Source organism: Varanus komodoensis, unplaced genomic scaffold, assembly GCF_004798865.1.
Source record: "Varanus komodoensis strain SLA01 unplaced genomic scaffold, ASM479886v1 scaffold21, whole genome shotgun sequence".
Lineage (NCBI taxonomy): Eukaryota > Metazoa > Chordata > Lepidosauria > Squamata > Varanidae > Varanus > Varanus komodoensis.
The window spans coordinates 19,475,319-19,495,139 of NW_025335589.1; the positions used below are offsets into that span (position 1 = coordinate 19,475,319).

At 40.8% G+C, this 19,821-nt stretch overlaps 1 protein-coding gene across 1 annotated transcript in view; it reads left to right on the forward strand.

The window, feature by feature from the left end:
- The window catches only part of NEIL3 (nei like DNA glycosylase 3), a 23,998-nt gene extending 4,378 nt beyond the window's left edge, over positions 1-19,620 (forward strand). Inside the window, exons 3-11 of the mRNA XM_044430849.1 lie at positions 2,124-2,242; positions 5,058-5,192; positions 6,853-7,066; positions 9,135-9,209; positions 9,711-9,877; positions 11,483-11,652; positions 14,460-14,838; positions 17,699-17,885; positions 19,438-19,620. Of these exons, the coding sequence (XP_044286784.1) occupies positions 2,124-2,242; positions 5,058-5,192; positions 6,853-7,066; positions 9,135-9,209; positions 9,711-9,877; positions 11,483-11,652; positions 14,460-14,838; positions 17,699-17,885; positions 19,438-19,620 (1,629 nt within the window). The remainder of the gene's footprint in view (positions 1-2,123; positions 2,243-5,057; positions 5,193-6,852; positions 7,067-9,134; positions 9,210-9,710; positions 9,878-11,482; positions 11,653-14,459; positions 14,839-17,698; positions 17,886-19,437) is intronic.
- Positions 19,621-19,821: the final 201 nt, after the last annotated feature.

The window sequence follows — 19,821 nt, forward strand, 5'->3', positions numbered from 1 at the left end:
AGAGATGGGTTGCCTGGACAGGCTGCTTCAGTAGCGTGGCTGTGAAATATCTGGTAAGGCACTATGCATGAATGCTGGACAGAGTAACATGTTGCTCAGGGCTGGTGCAGTGAAACACCGGAATAGACACAATATTATTAACAATGGGATTTCTTGTTGTATGCACTCATATTAAGTCTCTCTTGATATATTAGGCTATTATTTGCGCCTCATCTTCAAAACTGATGTCAGCATTGACATCTTGATGGAAAATGACATCAAAAGAAGCCTAAAGTGACTACCATGCACCAAGGAGCAGGTTGTTGTCATGTCTGAAATAATCATAACTTATACCAATGACCTTCAGTTTACAACATGTTTATTTCACAAAGACATTTAAAAATTCAAAAGCAAATTAGCAGTTGAGAAAACAGCAATCTTAGGGCTTTTAATTATTTACTATTGTGTATGTAGCAGGGAAGATATTTCATAAACAGTGTCAGCATATTATAGTAGCATGGAAAATAAACAGCGAAATGTCGTGGAATTTGTGTGCAGCTTCCAGACATTTGTTTTCAAATAGTTATTGCCTACTTCTGTTGTACTGATAGATGAGCTAGGTTGTTATGACTTCACTTGGCATATATAGGGATCTTTGCCTTGAAATGTTGCCTTACACTGACTCCTGGGATATAAGGAGACATAGGTGTAAGATGGTTGGCCTGCATAGCTCAGTATTATTTACATTGATTAGCAACAGCTCTCCAGGATTTCAGACAGGGAAGACACTCCAGTCCTATAGAGATTTGTGAAGTATCCCGCATGAAACCTCCTCCTCTATGGCCATTCTTCAACTAAAATACTAGTACTGACCTAAATAATATTTATGCATTTAAACCACACTTAAAGGTAGATGTTTCTCAAGGAGACATGCAAGACAAAAGCCACACAAATTGGATATAAAGAAAAATGAGTAAGGTATATGAAATGATGCCTTTATTGATGTCTAAGGCAGACCTTACTGATAAAGTCAGCAGACCAGACATTATGATAAGGCCAGCTAAAAGAGAGAGGGCTGCTCCATTCCCAGAGACCTGCAGAGATGAGGGCTGATGAACCCCGGATGAAAGCAGGTTCCAGAAGAGAGTCAACAGTTGCTATTTGTCACTGAGATCAAGGTTGTGAAACCTGCTAATGCCTGATCTAAAACATCAAACACCATTAAGTACTTTCTGATTAAATAGCTGTACCTAGATAGACAAACATTCAGAAGGCAGTTTCAACATTTCCCCCCTCAGTATTTGGGCTGAATACACAAATTTCACTTGTCTTGATTTCCATAATATTAAATAAATTATTATATCATGGCTTTCCTTTGTCAGTCTGAATCCCTTCACAGAGAAATAGCTAGCAGTAAATATGGGTTTAGCCCAGTATTAAAGCATGCAATATTTATTGATAGATTTAAGGAGAGAAAGGGTATGAACATAGTGAAAAAACAGTAAGGCAGAATAGTTTTCCTTTGCATTTGAATAATATCCCAAGGATGATTATTATTTCCACCTGAAGATTTCAGGCCATCCAGATTGCATGGGAAGTAAAGCCCCTTTCAGAAATACCTTATATTCTGCAAAAAGTTTGGGGAAGATTTAGACATTGCTTTTCTAAGAATCTGGAAGCAGCTTGGCACATTCGAATGCGACTTGTGAGGGATACATTCCATGTTATCATTTCTTTTCATTGCAAGAGTGACTTATACATGAACACAGTGAAAGTTAATATGGAAGCAGCGCTTCTGATGATACTTGCTACATGTGGTGTGGCAGGAGAGGCTGTGCATCACCAGATCCTTTCAATACCAGTTGCCTAGTAGCCCATATGCCTTGATATGTACCCGCATACTTTGGTTCCTTACTCTTCTTTTATACCCCTTGGAATAATTATACAAAATTATTCTTTAGGCCACCTTGAGTTCCTTGCAAGAGGAAGAATGACAAGGTGTAAATGTAATGTAATCGTCATCTTGATGGTGTCTTAGAATAATGTGCTGCCTCATACATGGATATGTGTGTGGTGCAAACTCTTCTTTAACCTCTTTTGCTCATTTTTACTTGCTCAACTTTATTATTTTTCAAATCACATAGGTGACTGGGAATACGGTTTCCTGTCAAGACTGCTTAAGTGTGCTTGATGGATGTGTGTACAATGGTGTGGAAACTTTGGGGAAGGAGCTTTTCATGTACTTTGGACATAAAGCCTTGAGGTAAGAGATGCGTACACATGTTTGTATATGTTAGAGGAATTCATGTCCTAATTTTGTGAGCTATGTTGCAAAAAGTAATTGCCCTCCTGCCCACAGGCAAGTTAATATTTTTTCATAGCAGCAATGATCAAGGCTGTGAACTTAATGAATGTTGGCATGACTTGGCATGAATTGAGTAATTAAAACAAAATATGGAGAGAGACTTCCCCTTGGAAATTTTTGCCTAGGCTGTTGCTGGATTATCCATCAGCCGGTGATATGGGCACAATAAAAATATGGCAATATAGTTAAGAGAATAAAGAAAGGGGGTTGAAACTGGGCTAAATGCAGTGAAGCACTAGGCTTCCCCAGAAGACAGGAATCTAGTTGGTAGGTGTCTAGCAGTAGGAAAACTAAACAGAACTCCTGTGTATATATCAGTAAATGCATTTCACTGCTGATGATATTAGCAGGAGAACATGGACCAGGACTTGAGCATGAAGAAAAAGCCTGAAGAGCTCCATGAGGAAGTGAAGCAAAGGGGTAGAAGCAGCTCCAGTTAATGCTTAAGATTTACCTATAATCCTATGCTGCTGACCTTTTGCAAACTCATTGATCAGGGTTCATACATTGTTCTGCTGAACTTAACATGCTGATTTCTGCTGTACTTAATATGCTGATCAGCAACTCAGGTGGGTTGTTGCCATCAGTAGCTTGCTTAGATAGCCTCCGTACTGCAGGATAGCATAGGGAGTGGCTTGTATCTTGGCATACTGGCTTTGCTCTTCATGACTTGAGGTCCCAGTAATGGAAGGACTGCCTCTTCTCATGTTTTCCCATCCAAAGCCCAGAAAATTTTTCTTACTACATTTCAATCCCACCTTTTCCTCCAAGGCAGCAGATGTTTTCTTCTTTTTAGCCTCACAACAATCCAGTGAAGTGGGTTAGGCTGAGAGTTGGTGACCTGCCCAGGGAGCCCCAGGGCCAGGTGTGCACTTGGAGTTAGATCTTCCCAGTCTCAGTCCAGCATGCTAACCACCACCCCACACTGGCTCTCACCTTCATCGTCATCAGTCCTGAACTTAGGCCCCCACATATTTCATTCATTCAGACCTTAAACAACTTGCATGCCAATTGACATAAAATCTGCACATAAAAAGTGTATTGAGATCTGGCAGGGAATTCACCAGTGGGCCTTCTTAGTGGTACCTGACAAGAAAAACCAGGGAGAGCAGGTATGCTGGGGGTGTGCAATCAAAGAAACATTTACAGTTTATTTAGACATAGAGGAAATACATGCAGCATGTAGGTAGCTCCCAGAGGAGCTACAAAGATGGAGTCGGTACAAGATGCTTTTATAAGCCATCAGTTACATCCACGTTTTGAGGGAGGATGGGGAATAATGTACACAGTATGCTTGAGGCACATCAGGGTAAAGCAATACGGATAAAGACAATACAAAATGAAGAACATTGAGGACAGGTAAATAATTAGCATATCTAAGAGTGTACCTGAGCAGGACAGGCAAGCATTCACATCTTTAAGGTGTATGTGGGAAGCTAGACTTGTAACATGTATTTATGATCAGATCAGGAATGCCATCTTAAGTCTAAAGCTGTTCTTACAGGCTTTAGCAGCCTCATTATGGCAGAACTTCTGTTCATTTTGTCCTGACATACCCCACCGTGGTGGAAGCCCTTCCTAGGTAAACCCAACTGGCATTTACTTATTGAGTTTTCAGTGTTTTCATTTAAATTGCCTTATGTTTTACTTCCAGTTGTATTATTTTGGCTATTTAGGAATATTTGCTGCATCTAATATTTATTCTCTGCCTTGCAAATTTTGTTTTATTCTGGCTTGTTTGGGTATTGTATTATGCCATTTTCTATTTTAATTTATGCACTTTCTGTTTTGTATGTATATTACCCTGGGCAGCATAGGATAGGACCCAAGTGCTAGCATAAATTATGTTGTGCTACATAAGGGATCTCGAGTTGTATTTCCCCCTTTCTGCTCTTGATTTGCTTCCTATTCTGTAGTCTGGCCAACCCTTAAGCTGGACTGTGTTGAAATCAGTGGGATTTCAGTCATGTGGGATGACTTTAAGCAGGATGAATTTGTTGGTAATTAATCTATGTTCAGTTAACTCCACATGAATCCAACCTGTTGGCTACATTTGCAGAAAAAAGGCAGAATTGTGTAGAACCCTGAGTTAGGGTTCAAAAGCAGTGTGCACTGCTGGATTGCTCTTTCTTGGCTCCTTCTGCCAATCGAACTGGTTTAACTAAGAAGTAATCAGAAGTTTAGTGTTGGGTCTGAACTGGGACACCAGGTTTGGCACTCCCTGAACAAGATAGGGACTGACTTCTGACAACATGATAACCCACACTCAAGGGCAGTGTATGGGTTGAATACGGGTTGTTTTCAAATGGTAGGTTAGTGTGTTTTCTGAACTTAGCATTATTAACATCAACCATGAAGAGAACCCATGGTTTGTTGTTCAATAGTTCACAATCATTTGTTATTTTGACTAGTTTTAGACAGCTGTATAACCCAGATTGCAACAATCCACAGTTCAATGACATCACACACTCAACCCATTATGACCCACTTGAGAGTAGGTTATTGTGTTGTCTAAACGCAGTCAGTGACTGAAGCTAAGATTCTTATGAAACTTTGATTTAAAGCCCATACCATGAAAGTGAGCATGTAAATAAGTAATATAATTATGCTATTGCCAACAGCAAGCACTTGTATATGCTTACTATTCTGACTAAGTAGCTGCTAAACTTGCAATAATTCTCAACATATTCACAGAAATGTGTTTCCTTTCTAGGATCCACTTCGGCATGAATGGTTCTTTACGTATAAATTCAGATACAAGCCAAAAGAGAAGTGGAGCACTGCTAGTCCTGGAAATACAACTTACTTCTGATTTGGTTTGTTTCTATGATGTAACCGTGGAACTTAGGTAAAGCAGCATATGGTTTCCGGGAATATTGATATTTGGTACAAAGTTTCATAAAAATGACAAGTATGCCCCTTTAAAAAAATGTTCTCCTTCTTTCTCTCTCTTGCACACACATGGGCACAATTTTCATGTCACAACAACCCACCATTTTTTAAAAGAGTGAGCTATTGTGAATTAGTAGGAAAGAACCCACAGTTAGTTGTTGGGTCATTTCTCCAACCAGAGTTCTGAATTCGCACATTACTCTAAGCATACGATGAGCAGAAGTTGGGTTGTTTAGTTGGTTCCCCTTGTGTAAGCAACTGAGTTCCTTCAGGCTTATTAACAATAACCTACATTTTTTAAAAAAATGGGTTGCAGTAATATGTGAACTGGGCCACGGACAGAAAGGGTCACCTTGCATATATTTCATTTCAGAACAATTGATTCACTCATTTACAAAACTGCAAATGTAATTGATTAATGATCAATCCACTAAAATGTCTTCAACTGGGTGACAACCCTAATCTTTTCTTATTTAAATATATATTTTATGGATTTCTATTTAACCACTCTTGCTAAAAAGTTGTCTTGGATCACAGCAAAGATCCACCTCACATTGTCCTCAGTATCCAATGACAGTGAAGTCCTGCAATGCTCATGGCATGATAGTTGGTCATAACTATGGAGAACAATAAACTGATGGCTGTTACAGGAAAAATGTCTGTGACTCTCAGAGTTATTCTTGTAGTTGTTAGAGCTTATACTGTCCTCTGTGAATGAATCTCATGTAAGTTAGTAAAGTGATATTATAGTAGTGAACATCGTTTGTGAGTTGTATGAATAAAAGCTTTTCTTCAAATCATGGGAGTCATGTCATGGGAGTCATGTCACTCGCTGTCTTTCAGTGTAATGGTAAGCTATGGTTTATTATTATAGGAATGATCCTAAGTGACCTTTGGATGCCTCTCCTGTCTCTTCTTCTGCCATTGCTGGAAAGAGGAAACTGGAAGCCTTCACTGTCATTTTTGACTAATCACGGTTGGTTGCTTCATTCCAACCAACACAAAATACAGTTATCTTTAAATCCGGGCTATTAAAAGAAGCCACACTCAAACCTGAAACTGGCTGCTTTCAGTAAAGCAAATCATATTTAAATTTAGCCACTGCTTAGGTTGTGGATGCAATGCTAATAGAGTTATTGAAAATGGAGATTAAAGCTTCCAATTTTGTGGCTGTGCTAAAAGAAGGCTCTCCTAGGTGTATGCCTGTAATGTTAAACAGTTATATCCAAATGCAGCAGTTGTGCAATCCTGAAGTCTAGCATTTTGACACAACCTAAACTCCTATTGCATGTGTTCCTGTACCCTGCCATTATTCCATAAAAAACTATTCCTTTCTAGCTTTCCTCTGTGTGAAAAATTCTTCAAGATTGATAATGTAAACTGCCATTTTGGTACCTTTTCTATAATGCCCTTTGCAAAATAAACCTCCCAATGGCAAGAGTTACTTTTCTTTAACTATGGGTTGCTTTCTCTTAGGTCAATCTGGTTTGAGCAACTTTGATGATTTTCTTCTGATTGTTTCAACCAGTATGGAAGTGTCTTAATTACATGCCATGTTGCTAACCTACTTGCAAGTCACAGTGAAATATCTTGCTTTTGCTTTTTTACCTGTGCAGGAATGCAGCTGAAAGTGAGCAGAAAATTAGAATGTTGGAGGTCCTAGATGTGTGCTCTCCAAAATTCAGTTTCTTAAGAGCAGAAACTGAGATTAAGAAGCAAAAAAGCCGTATGTTATGTGATGTGTTGCTAGATCAGGCAGTCCTACCCGGGGTGGGAAACATCATAAAGAATGAAGCACTTTTTGACAGTGGTCTCCATCCAGCTGTTAAAGTAAGTGAAATATTTTTCACTCCATTCCCTTGAATTTTGAAACTGCATGTACAGAGTTCCAGACAGAATGTATAGATATTTGTCCTATTTTCATAATTTGAATATGATCTAGACCCTGAATTTTAGGAAGTTGGCCAGGATGATTCTGCAGACAGACGATTCACGCCTCTAATAAAATGATAGGCTGGGCAGTGACCAAGACTGATTCCTTTATACAGTAAATTAGAAGCTGTAGCAGGGACTTTTCTGAACCAAGAACCAAGGCTGGCTCATAGAGAATATGGTCTTTCAAATCCCATGTTTCCAACTCATATAGATTATTTAGATTATACATGATGTTTTTAATTGTTCCTAGAACTAGACTGGTGACCTGTCAATTTGAAACATGGGAGTAAGATGCTTGCGAAAACCTTTGCAGTCCATATTCTGAACCTTCTGAAGTTTCTGAAAGCTTTTCAATGCTGCTCCATCTGGCCGTGCACATTGCAGAGGCCACAGGAGATGTAACGAACATGTGTCTCCATGGTCTGCGTGGATATTTCCAGGAATGAGCGCCGTTGCTTCACCAGCTTTAGTCGTGCACATATATTCCCGGCGCAAGTGAAACCTGGGCATTTAAGTTCAGGGTAGGGTGTAGGAGTGCATCCCAAGCTGAGAACCTGCATCTGTAGGAGGTGTGTTAGAACTGACAACAAAATGTACTCCAGTGTCTTTTTCTTCCATGTGACAGTGTTGATCAGATTGACCACTGGTGAAGATCCTTTGGTGCTGTACATGCACGATGATGTACGTGTGCAAGTAATGTAGAAAACCGTGATTCAAATCTAGTCTTAACTGACTCGCGATTTAAATCGTGATTTAAATCAAATCCACCCTGAGCTCTGCACATGTTCCTCAGTATGCATGCAGAGCCCCTTGCCATGCCAGCTGAATGTGCAGGACTCGTGCATCCGGGTCAGCTGTTTGGCTCTGTGTGAGCCTTCTTGCTTGCGCTCTCAACACAGGGAGCAGGCATGAGAATGCTCCTATAATGTGTAAGTTTCTTGTTGAATAACCTAGTTCTAGATGTATTGGCCTGGCAGTTCCATCAATTTTATCTAACAACCCGTTCCTTTGATCTTGGGAAGCTAGTGAAAAGGGGGCAGACATAGCTCAATAGTAAGCAAGATTTTTAATTAGTGCTCTGCTGAACCCCACCCCCTGCCCTTTCACAGCCTCTTCCTTTCCTTCTGAGATAAGCACTTGTTTTTCTGCTTCTTTCCTTGGGATCCTGAGAGTTTCGGATACATTTCTCAGGCGGCAGGGCTTCAGTGCGTACCTTACTTACTGTGTGGAAGTAGCTAAGGGTGTGCAAGCTATGCCTTCTACCATTTGTGCCTCTCCCTTCCATCCTGGTTGTGTCCTTGCAGGCTTTCTGGCTGAGCTTTCTGAAAAAAACCCATGAGACTTTCACCAGGTCTCCCTCTCCGGTGCTTCTGCCACTGTCAGCTGAATGCTGGAAAGCTGAGCCATGCATGTTGCTTTTTCTAAGTCTTAGGGAGCTTTCCAAGAAGCTCAAGCTGCCAGAGGGTCTAGGTCAATGGAAAATGATAGTAGTACAAGAAGGATCACCTCTCCCACCTCAGTAGCTGCACTCTGAGAAATTTATCCAAAATTCTCATCTGCTCCCTCAGTTTTCAGCTACAGTTTCATTTTGTCCCATCCCCATCAACCAAAGATCCAAAATAAAGAGATAAAAATGTGGCATGGTGCTATTTTTAATATTGAAGCACTGGAAGCTTTTATTTGGCAACTGGGACAAAAGTTAGTGGTGCTGCACATTGGCATATTTACAGTGCAATCTGATACATTCCTACTGATATGTTAGTTGCATTGCTTTCAATGGGATTTACTCTTAGAGAGATGCTAATATAGGACTGCAGCATTAAAGTGGCATTTTGTTTGCCATTACTGTCAGTGTGATATCTTAAGAAAGAGTCCTAATTATAAGCTTCCTATAAGACCGTGCACCCTTGTTTGGATAAAACCTCATTGTTGTTTTTAAATAAACCTTTGCTCCAAATTACAGGCTTGTTACTTAACAGATGAGCAAGTACATCACTTGGTGAAAATGACCCGCGATTTCACACTACTCTTTTATAAGGTAGGGGGTAAACTGTTTCCCAAGAGATCTGCAAAAACTCATTAAAATGTAAATGCTGAATATGTATATAAATATGCATATGTGTATATATAAACATTATTTGAAACATTATTTGAAACATGGGGTATATATAAACCCCATGAATTTATTGAAGAGACCTTTGTCTGTCCCTGTCTGATTTGGAATATTCTGTAGAAACCAGAAGGAAAAATGCACATGAGTCTTTTAGGTTTTATAGGACTTAAGGCTAATTTACATATTCAGAAAAAGCAGCTATGCTCTTCTTAAAGCTGAACCACTAAAGAGTGCATATGGAGAATTACATGATTAAAGATTTTTGCCCATTTTTCTCTTGGGCAATGGGCAAAAGTAGGACAATGGAGAATGTTTAAATCTTCCTTGTTTGATTCTTTTTTGCTTTCTAGTCAGAGGTAAACATGGCTTGAGACTGGGTTGCATCACTGCTTTCTAAGTCACGTGGATTATGTTTTTTTGTTCCAGTGTCGCAAGATGGGATCAGCATTATACAAGCATTACAGGGTGTACAAACAGTCCAACTGTGGTCAGTGCAGAACAAAGATCACAGTGTGTCGTTTAGGAGAGGACAACAGAATGACCTACTTCTGTCCTCAGTGTCAAAAGGACAATCCTCAGCTTGTGGACCCTGGGTAGGTCATTTACCTTAAGAACACATTTTCCAGATGATCTCAGCATTCTGAGAAGTGATCTTTAGAAAGGACCATCTTTCGCTGAATAGTCATCTTATCATTGCATGGTATATTTTTGTTTGCTTTGGCTTTTTTCCTTCCCTATCACTCTACCTTATCCATTGCTCATCAGCTGAATCAACACTGCAATCCCACACAGGTATACTCAGAAGTACTCCCAGGGAGTTCAGTGGGTCTTTACTCCCAGGTAAGCATATAGGATTTCAATATAAGGGAGTTTAATTTGCACTTTTCCAGTGCATCACTAGAACGTTGACTACTTCCATGAAAATGGCCTGTGTGGAATGAGTAAGGGCTGGATCACAATTTTTATTGAATGAGGAGTCCCTGCTGAATTAGGACCCCCTGCTGAATGGCGTGTGTGGGGAATTTTGTTCCCCAAAATCAGATGGAGGGACCATCTCCTTGCAGAGACCATCTACCCACAGGAAGGCCCTTCCTCTTGTGAAAGACAAACCCTGTAGCCAACCCTAAGAATGCAGTTGCATATGTACACATAAACCAAGGAATAATTCTGAATAAACATGCAGAGAATCTCACTGAAAGTTTGCAAACTTGCATGGACTTATTAGTGAAAAGTCCCATTGCACCCAGTGCAATTACTTTTGAATAAACATAATAGAATTACACTGTAAGTTCCCTGTGTACTTGTTATTCATTTTATTATAAAACATGTTTATAATATTCTCTCACTTGAACATCCAAAGTAGTTACTTATGCTAAAACAGTAGGTTTAAAGAACCCATTTGCTACAAGGACCAGACAGACATCTTATTTTATTTTTATGTTTCTTGTGTAAGATAATACTGGCAGCATGGCTTCATATGTTAAGCTGTGAAATGAAGATATCCCCTGAGATTACAAGCGGACAAACTTTTATTGAAAATATTATCCCTGAGATTCAAGGTAAAAAACAACCACCTCCCATCCCAGCCTTCTCCATCTTAGTGCCCACCAAACACGTTGGACTACAGTTCCCAGCATCTTCTGGTCAACATGGGTAGGAGATGCTGGGAACAGTATTCCAACACACCTGGCCACTGCCAGCTGGGGAAGGCTCTTTTATCCAGACGACTCAGGAAAGTAGAAAGAACTTTGACAAAGGGCAATGTTGAGAGCCCTGCAGCATCAGATGAAAGGACGGTCTTCTCATTCTGTTTCCTCCTCCGTCTGTCAGAAGCATCATAAGCAAGACACATGAGTAGTTGCTCTTTCCCTCAGTTGTTGGCTAGCTCCTGGTTATTCAGAAACATACTTCCCCTGGAACCTGGACAGCAATGCCATTTACATGGCAAAATCAATGTGTTGGGAGCATGTCTTGAGTGGTGTCCTGCAGAGTTTAGCATGCGGTAGACCCAGCTTTCAACTCACTCTCTTCTTTTCAGGCTAATAGAAGCTGCCAATCACAGCACAACTCTTTTCCTGCCCATGGCCGAGTTAGTACAGTCCAGCGTTGAATCTCTCATGAAACCCTGGTGGAAGTCAACATTCAGAACAAGCTTCTCAAAATGTTAACATCAATTTCCCCTTCTCTTCATTGCACAGCAAACTGCCAAGAAGAAATAGTTTAATTGGCTGGGCGTACGGCAGGGGGCCATGTTCTAAAGGACAAGTTGCTCAGGAATCGGAAGAGGGGTGGGCCTGTAGACGCTGCACTCTAGTAAACAAGCCTTCTGCCAAACTGTGTGACGCATGCTTGACTCCAAGGCCTGAAGGTAAGTAATGATGGGGCTGGTGTGAGCATGTATATGGCACTAAAATGTAATACAACTATGCAGGTAGCCTGGAACCTGGAACAAGATTTTTGTTTCCAGTCTTGCACACAACATTTAGGCAATATATATTATGTATACTGAGACACTGAACCTAAAAGTTTTCCATTGGTTTTGAATCTCAACTATGATGAATACAGTGGCACCAGTCTTCCTGTCCTGTCCTGTCCTGTCCTGTCCTGTCCTGTCCTGTCAGGAAAGATAAACATGTCTCCATTTAGGGCCATTCTCCAAGTAAATTCAGGCAGGCACTGATGCTATTTTTCCTTTTGGCATTTGCCAAAGTCTTTTCCTTTTATACAAGGAGTCCTAGACTAATGGCAGAAGTCTACCTACTGTCGTATTCATGTTTATGCTTGTCAGTGTGTGCATTTTAATTTCTTTTACACCACTCCAATACTTCTCTATGTGAAGCTGTTTATAAATTCCATACTGTATATATACATCAGCATCACGGGATGGGCTGCAGCTTCCTGATCTGGGTCATCTGTATAGTTCTCAGAGTTGCCTCTCCTTCATGCTTTTTTACCACAGTCAGATGATGATGTGGCACTGTTGGCGTACGGCCTACCACATGGTGCCTTACAGATAAACAATAAGGACCGGGCAGGTTTTTGTCCTACAGGAGACCACTATACAGGATGTAAGGTAGAGATGCCCTTCTTTCTCCAGAGCAAGATAGAAAATTAAGAGGAAATTCTTTGTTAAGTAAACTGGGATGGGGAAAGATTTTGAAATAGCCTTGAGCAGATGCATGTCTTCTTAGCATCTGAATTATAAACGCAGAAGCTTGTTGTTTTAGGGAACAACTGTTTGCACTATAATGGCATGTTCCTTTTGTAACTCAAATATATACTTTCACAGCTGTTAGCCCATCCTATGCTGCATGAATTATTCAGTTGAACTTTTGTACTTTCTGCAGATTTCAGCAACTTCCTGAATTGTCAGACCAAATGTTTCTTAAATTGAAAGGGAATATATTTGTAGGGTGGGGGGAGGGGGAGCTGTAGATACATTTCCTTTTATAGCTGGAAGGGACAAATGTCACCCTGTGCTCCACCCTGTTGGTATTTCAAAGACAATAGAAGTCTGTGTGCCTGAAAAAAGTTTAAATCCTGCAATAAAAATTGTGATTTTACAAGGACAGCATATTAGGGCTTTCAAAGCAGTAGCTTGGAAACCTCTTAGCCATTTTCTGGCTAAGAGGCGGTAAATCCCATTTTCTTAGGAATGTGGGTTTTTTATACAAAGTTGAACTGTTCTCAAGCAGCAATGCATAGCTTCTAATCTTTGAAACATTCCTCTACTCTGATAGTACTTCCTGTCTTCAGTTCCTTGACTCCCCTTCATGTTCTCCTTGTTTGTCCATTTGTTCATGCCTTTCTTCTCTTTGTATGTGTTTTCCAGTGTGCTGATCCCAGTACTTCCGAGAGCCCCATATTCCAATTTAAGAAGCAATTTTCTCTTCAGTTTCTCCTGAAAATCATGCAGGCATAATCCTTAGTCCTTGTCCGGTCTCATCTAAATTCACCTAGTCTGTCTATACTACCAACTGTAAATCCTTGTTGTCCTCCTCCTTTCTTTTGTCCTTGTAATACAGCTGTTCCCCTCCCTGTGATTGTCACTGCATGAGGCTTGTTTGCACTCAGCATGGTGATTTCAGGCCCCGAGAAAGTACCAGCCTTTTAGGGATGCACAGAACAGTTCATTCTTTCCAAATCACTGGGATCACATTCACTAAAGGCTATTGATGGTGAAATCCTCCCATCAAGACAGCTCTTTACGGTAGAGAAGCCTTTCACCATCTGGACCTTGTCCAAAGCATGGGTTGAGGAAAGACATACTGACCTAGGCCTTCAGAAGCCAGTAGACTGGTGGGTGAGGGAGACTGGTGGACCACAAGAACTACACTCAGTAAGTCTTTCTGTTGTCTGCCAAACTTGCTTTTGGCTACTTGCCTTCTGCTAAAAAGCCAGCCCCAGGAACCTTAAGACTAAGTCTGTTCAGAAAATCAGATTTGCCAATTAACTTCTCTCCTGGAATTGATGCACCCAGCTGGTCACCTAGAAGTTGAAGCAGACCCCATACAACAAAGACAGGATAGCTTTGGGCTTTAGAACAGAATAGCAATAATGCTCTTTTTCTTTCTCAGCATCTTCCATTCCAGTTGTAAAGCTTTTAAAGCATTATCAAAGGCCAATGCCTAGCATCTGGAGACTTCTTTAAAATAAGTTCAAATAAAGTATTTTCCTCCCAAAATCTATATTTGCAAAAGTAAACCAGGAGATTTTTAGGATGTTGCAAGTCAAATAATTTCCTCAATGCTGTTAATTAATACACTCTTCTTATCCTTGCAAATCTTCCTCTAGTTTTCCCTTCGCTCCTTAATTAATTAACATTTGTTACATTAAGCTTTGTCTGGGAAAAGATCACATTAATCTACATTTTCCACTGCACATATTATCAGTGTGTATTTGGGCAACATCACTGTTATGTTGCAGTGCTTAGCTGAACCCCATTACATTAGCAGGATGCACCACTTGATCCAAAGAGGCGTGCATGACCTGCATCCAAAGTTACCAATTATTATATGCGAGCTTCCTTTGGTTTGAGGCTGTTAATATATGTGATCATACTCATGTGAAGAGTGCTACAGATATAGCATAATATTGTTGGAGAAACTAGGGAAGAATAAGGAGTTAATCAGAAGATGCTAACCTTGTTGTCTCTTTCTTACTGCCTTTTTAAAGTTCAAAACATGCAGAGTAATGAAAATTTAACAGCTTCTCACAGTGACTTAATCAAGTACCCATGTAACAACTTTGGAAAACCAAGGACAGAAATTAAGATCAACAGGAAAACTGTGTTTGGGACAACAACTTTGGTACTGACAGATTTTGCTAGTGAATCCACTCCATTAAAACAGAATGGAAGTAAGAGTCTAGCTACAGATGGAAGCTCCCAGCATGAGTCTTCAAGAAATGATTGTAACAGTACTGATCACTATGCAGTAAATACACCAGTACCTGTTCCCTATCAATATAATTCTTTAATGCCAGCACAGAAGAAACGAAAGATTGATTACCCATCTTCATCTGCAGGAATCATCACTGAGAATTTAGCAAGCAGGTCTGTTATTTTCAGATTTAAATAAGATTCCTTTAAAATGTATTGAATCGAACACAGACTTGAAAGATAGTAATTAATGGGAAAGACTTTGCCAATAGGAAGCAGTTTGTTTTTAGTTCAGTATGTTTTAGCTTTGAAGTGGTTCAGTATAAAATATTGTCTATCAAATAAGTCTGTGTGTTGGCTAATGAGACAATTTTGCTTGCTGCTGGGTTGTTGTGTGCCCATGGACTGGCCTGTGGCTCAGGCAACATATTGGAACAGAAGAAATGGTTATTTGCTGCCAGGGACAAGTTGTTCACTGAAAAGTATTAAGACCACGTGACCTTGGCGGCTCAGAATACCCACTACCCATTTAGGGTAGTACCCCAGCTGCGCCTGCTCCTGGATAGCCATAGCATTTCATGAACTGCTCACCTCATGGTTAGACTACTGTCATATACCCTGTGTGGGACTGCCCTTGGACTTGATGCAGAAGCTGCAGCTAGTGCAGAATGCAGCAGTGAGGGTGTGCTTTGAGACACCTAGCGATGCTCACATCAGTTCTGTGTTAAATGAACTGCACTGGCTGCCTCTTAGCTACCAAACTACACCCAAGGCTCTGCTGATGCCATACAAATCCTTAAATAGCTTGGACATACAGCAGACCACCTTCCCTCTTATACCCAACCAACTCTTCAGATCATCAGAAGAGGCCTTGCTAGCTATTTGAAAATTACCAGAATATTCCTGTGCAACACCTGGATGGTGGGCCTTCCTGATAGGGCATCCACTGTGGAAAACCTTCCCTCATGCAGCTCAGGGGGTAGAAAATGTGGCGTCTTTCAAGTGTTTCCTGAAAGCACACTTGTTTTCTGAAATGCACGAATTACTGAATGTTCCTATTTTAAATGCTAAATTTGTGTCCAGCTATTCTCTTCTGAAGACTAACCGACTTGCTTGGCCTATGACAATGCCAGAAGGGCAACATTACCAGGTGGGATAAATTGTGTTAGAAAATGTGCAGATGAATCAGTCTGGAATGAGATTGCTGTAGCAGAGAGGGAAGCATGCTGGGATCAGCTGTGTAGCCTGTGTTGCCCTGTCCTAAGAACCATGAAGGATAAAAGAACTTCTGTAAAAGACTAATTGCAATTTAGAGGTCTTTAGAAGTTCATATAAGGAAAGTGGGACAGAAGAGTATCTGCTTGGTGTCATAACACTTGAGCTTCACAAAACTTGATAAGAAGACCCACGGAGCTTTCTGTAGAACAGGTGATCTTCACGCATGCCCACTTGTTTATTGAATCCTGCCTTTCCACCCAAAATGGTGCTCAAGGTGGCTAACAATAAAGATTAAAGCAAAACCTTTAAATGCTTCAAAACAATACATTGAAAACACTAAGACACAAGAAAAGAGATAAACAACACCCAACCCATTAAATCCTCGTTCAAAAGCAAGACCATTTTACATGTCAAAGTTCTGCCTGAATAAATTATATTTGCCTCCTGGTGGAACAACAGAGAATGAGCCAACATTTGATAAGGAGTTCTAGACTCTGGGATCAGTCACCAAGAAGGCCATTTGTCATGTCTCCAATAGTGATGAGGCCAACAGAAGAGCCTGTTTGGAAGATCTTAAAACTAGGACAAGAACGTATGGCAGGAGGAGTCTTTCAGTAGCTCCTAAGGACTTATAGATCAAAACCAGCAATTTGAATTGTGTCTGGAAACAGACCAATGAGGCTGTTGTAACAAGGGAATCATATGCTCCATGTAACTGGCCTCAGTAACCAGGGGAAGTTTTCACATTGTTTTCAAATGGAATCCCACATAGGCCATGTTGCAGTAGTCAAAATTACTCCTTTGCTGCCTCTTCCCCAGTTTGAGAGACTGGAAACAAAACAACATAAAGATACTGATTCTGGGAGATGTTACTTATATCAAATGTAGGCTACGCCTTGTCTTTCAGGCTTGGACTACAGCTGAGCTCCAGCCAGCACAGCCAGTACCCAGATATTATGGAAACTTTAGTTTAAAACATGTGGTGGGCATTAGGTTGCCTTTTCCTGGCTTAGAACTGCTAAAGCAACACTACCTAATGCTTTTTGAACTTGTACTACAACTCCCAACAAAGGTTAGCCAGTGCTAATCAGGCTAACAGGAATCAAACTAACCTTGTTTGAACATTTGCCATCAAGGAAGCAGCACCTGTATATGTTAAGGAAAGATGCTCTAAATATTACGGTAACACTAACATCAGACAAGAGTGAAGCTTCCCCACCACCTTCATAAAATGCACTTTTTGCTCCAGCAGTCAGACTTCCTCCTCTGTGGAATATGATTGGGATCATTAAAAGTGGCTTTGATCAAAAAGCATGGAAAATTGTCTCTGAAGCATACAAGTAGGTAGATATCCCAGTGGCCTGGTCTAAGATGTTCATAATAGCTTTCCAAAGGGGGAGGATATAATTGGAGTGAATTGGTCCTCTAGTACATCTTGCTGCAGCCAATTCTGGATGTCTTTTTAACTACATGAAAGCACAACGTTTATGCTAGCAGTGCTGAAATGGTGCACTTTACCCAAAAAAAGGTGGGGGGGGGGAGGCAAAGGCAATTTCTGACTTTAAATTTGCCACTTGCATTTCATTTCAATTGCCTCAATATTCAGCACTGATGTCAATTTTATTTAAAAGGAAAACAAGTAGGGCAGATTAAATAATAGGATATATATCTTTTGTCAATAGGGAAACAATATATTATTGGAATGGAAGAGTTTGTATGGAGTTTGCAGGGAGGCAGAAACAATTAATCTGATGGTTCTGCTGTAACTAATCTCTTTAACTTTATGCAGGTTTTATTTTGTAACCTGTCATTACAGAGCACCTCCAGATAATATGACAGATGGCTCTCCTACATTAAATGCTGGCAATCCTCGCTGTAGTAAACACAGCCGCTTCTGTGTTCTCCGTGTCGTGAGAAAGGACGGAGAAAACAAGGGCAGGCAATTTTACGCTTGTCCTTTACCTAGAGACACCCGATGTGACTATTTTGAAGTACGTGAGATTGTAATAAACCTTGCCAACACCCTTGAAGGGTACAAATCAGTTTCTCGAGGCACCCGATTGCTTGTGGATTTGACTCATTCTTTCTGCATAATGGAAATATGAATTATGATGATGAAAGCTTTGTCTAAAGAGATTCTCTGTGCAGTTTGGGATGAATAAGCAGCAGTTCTGGCTTCTCTGGAATAATTTTCACATGAAGCCAACTGAATCATGCCTCATGGTTTATAGCTGCCTTCCCTTGCCTGATGCCCTCCAGATGTTTTGGTCCGCAGGGCCCAGCATTCCTGGCCACTGGCCATACAGGCTGGGTTGGATGTGAGCTGATGCTGCCTTACTAGGTCAGAGCATTCAGGTGGTGTTCAGGCAGTGGAACGCTGGTCTATCCAGCCCAGCATTGTCAGCACTACCTGGCCGCAGCTCTCCAGGGCTTCAGGCAGGCACTCTTCCAGCTTTACTTGAAGATGCCAGGATGGAAGCTGGGAGCTTGTGCATGCAAAGCAGGTGCTTTGAATCCAAAACATTTGGCTGGTCACCGAGTTGAGGAAGATTGGTTTACAGCAATACGCTTCATTTATTTACTATAATACAGCAAATTAGTTGGGGTTTATCAGCACTGTGTTGCCCACTTGTACCTAAAGGAGCAATAGGGGGATTCTCCTGGTACCCAAGAAGGGTGTTTGGCGGTAGGGAGCTAGTAAAAAGCAACTATCCCTGCTGTTTAGTTGAAGAGCTGCCTATTGTAGGAGATTCCCTTCTCCTGCCAGTCATCCATGGCATTTCCAGGGACCAGCTTCCTGGAAACACCTCTGTCTTAAAGGGGAAGCAGCAGTAATTCTACTTCCTTGGGGTCTTGATTGTCTGTAGCTGCTTGCTGGACAGACTGTCTACCCATGTATCCATTCTTCAGTTCTTCCTCTGACCCTGTGTCATTAATAACTCCAGGGAAGACAGAGGCGACGTGAGTGTCGCTTTCCCAGCACAGAGATCAAATAACAGGAAAGCCTGTAGCTTTTGTAATTCTGCCTGCTTTATTAAATGGCAACTGCAAAGCCTCCTCACAAGTCCCTTCCATGTGTAGTGCAAATGTGCAAAAGGGCTCTTCACACGGTCTAGAACCCCTTGTGACTAGGATTCTAGACTGCTTGCTCCTTTGCATTTTTATTCTGAGCTCAGCCTTGCCAATGGTCTCTGCTATACCATACAGTAACTAATTCAACAGTGTCATTTTGCCCTTCGGATCCTGCAAGAGAAAAGATGTTCAGGTTTCGGGAAGTAAGATCTATTGCCTTGGAGCTATCAGAACTTTAGTTGGATAAATTAAACTGTGTTGTCTCCAAAGTCAGATAAGACTCTTAAAATGTGTCCTCCAACAAAGTCAAACCAGTGGAGTTCAGGTAGTGGAACAAACTGTATTTTCAAGAAAGTAGTTTAGCTGGATTATTATTGGTTGCCACCTACCTGGCAGCATTAAAGGAGAGTTTCTTACCACCAGTCTAAAAGAGGAATTTGGCTACAGCATCTGGTGTTAAAGGGAAATGATTTCTCTCTACAGTGGGCAGACCTGCAGTTTCCTTTCTGCAATCATGGGAAGCGCTGCATCATGAGGACGGTGTTGAAGATTGGCCCTAATAATGGAAAGAATTTCTTTGTGTGCCCTCTTGGGAAGGATAAACAGTGTGACTTCTTCCAGTGGGCAGAAAATGGTTTAGGAATGAAGATTATCCCACGATGCTGAGCTATTCATCTCCAATACACCAAGTGACGTTAATCTTCTCAAACTGTGTATTCTATGCTGCTCTTCTCTGAGAGATATTTTAGGAGGGTTATGATCAAGTGGTATCTTGTGATTACAAAGCCATCTAGATTATATATTTGAGCATTCCTTCTTTTGTCCCTCCTAACTGCTTCTGCCATTGTTATGCTTTATCTCAGACAA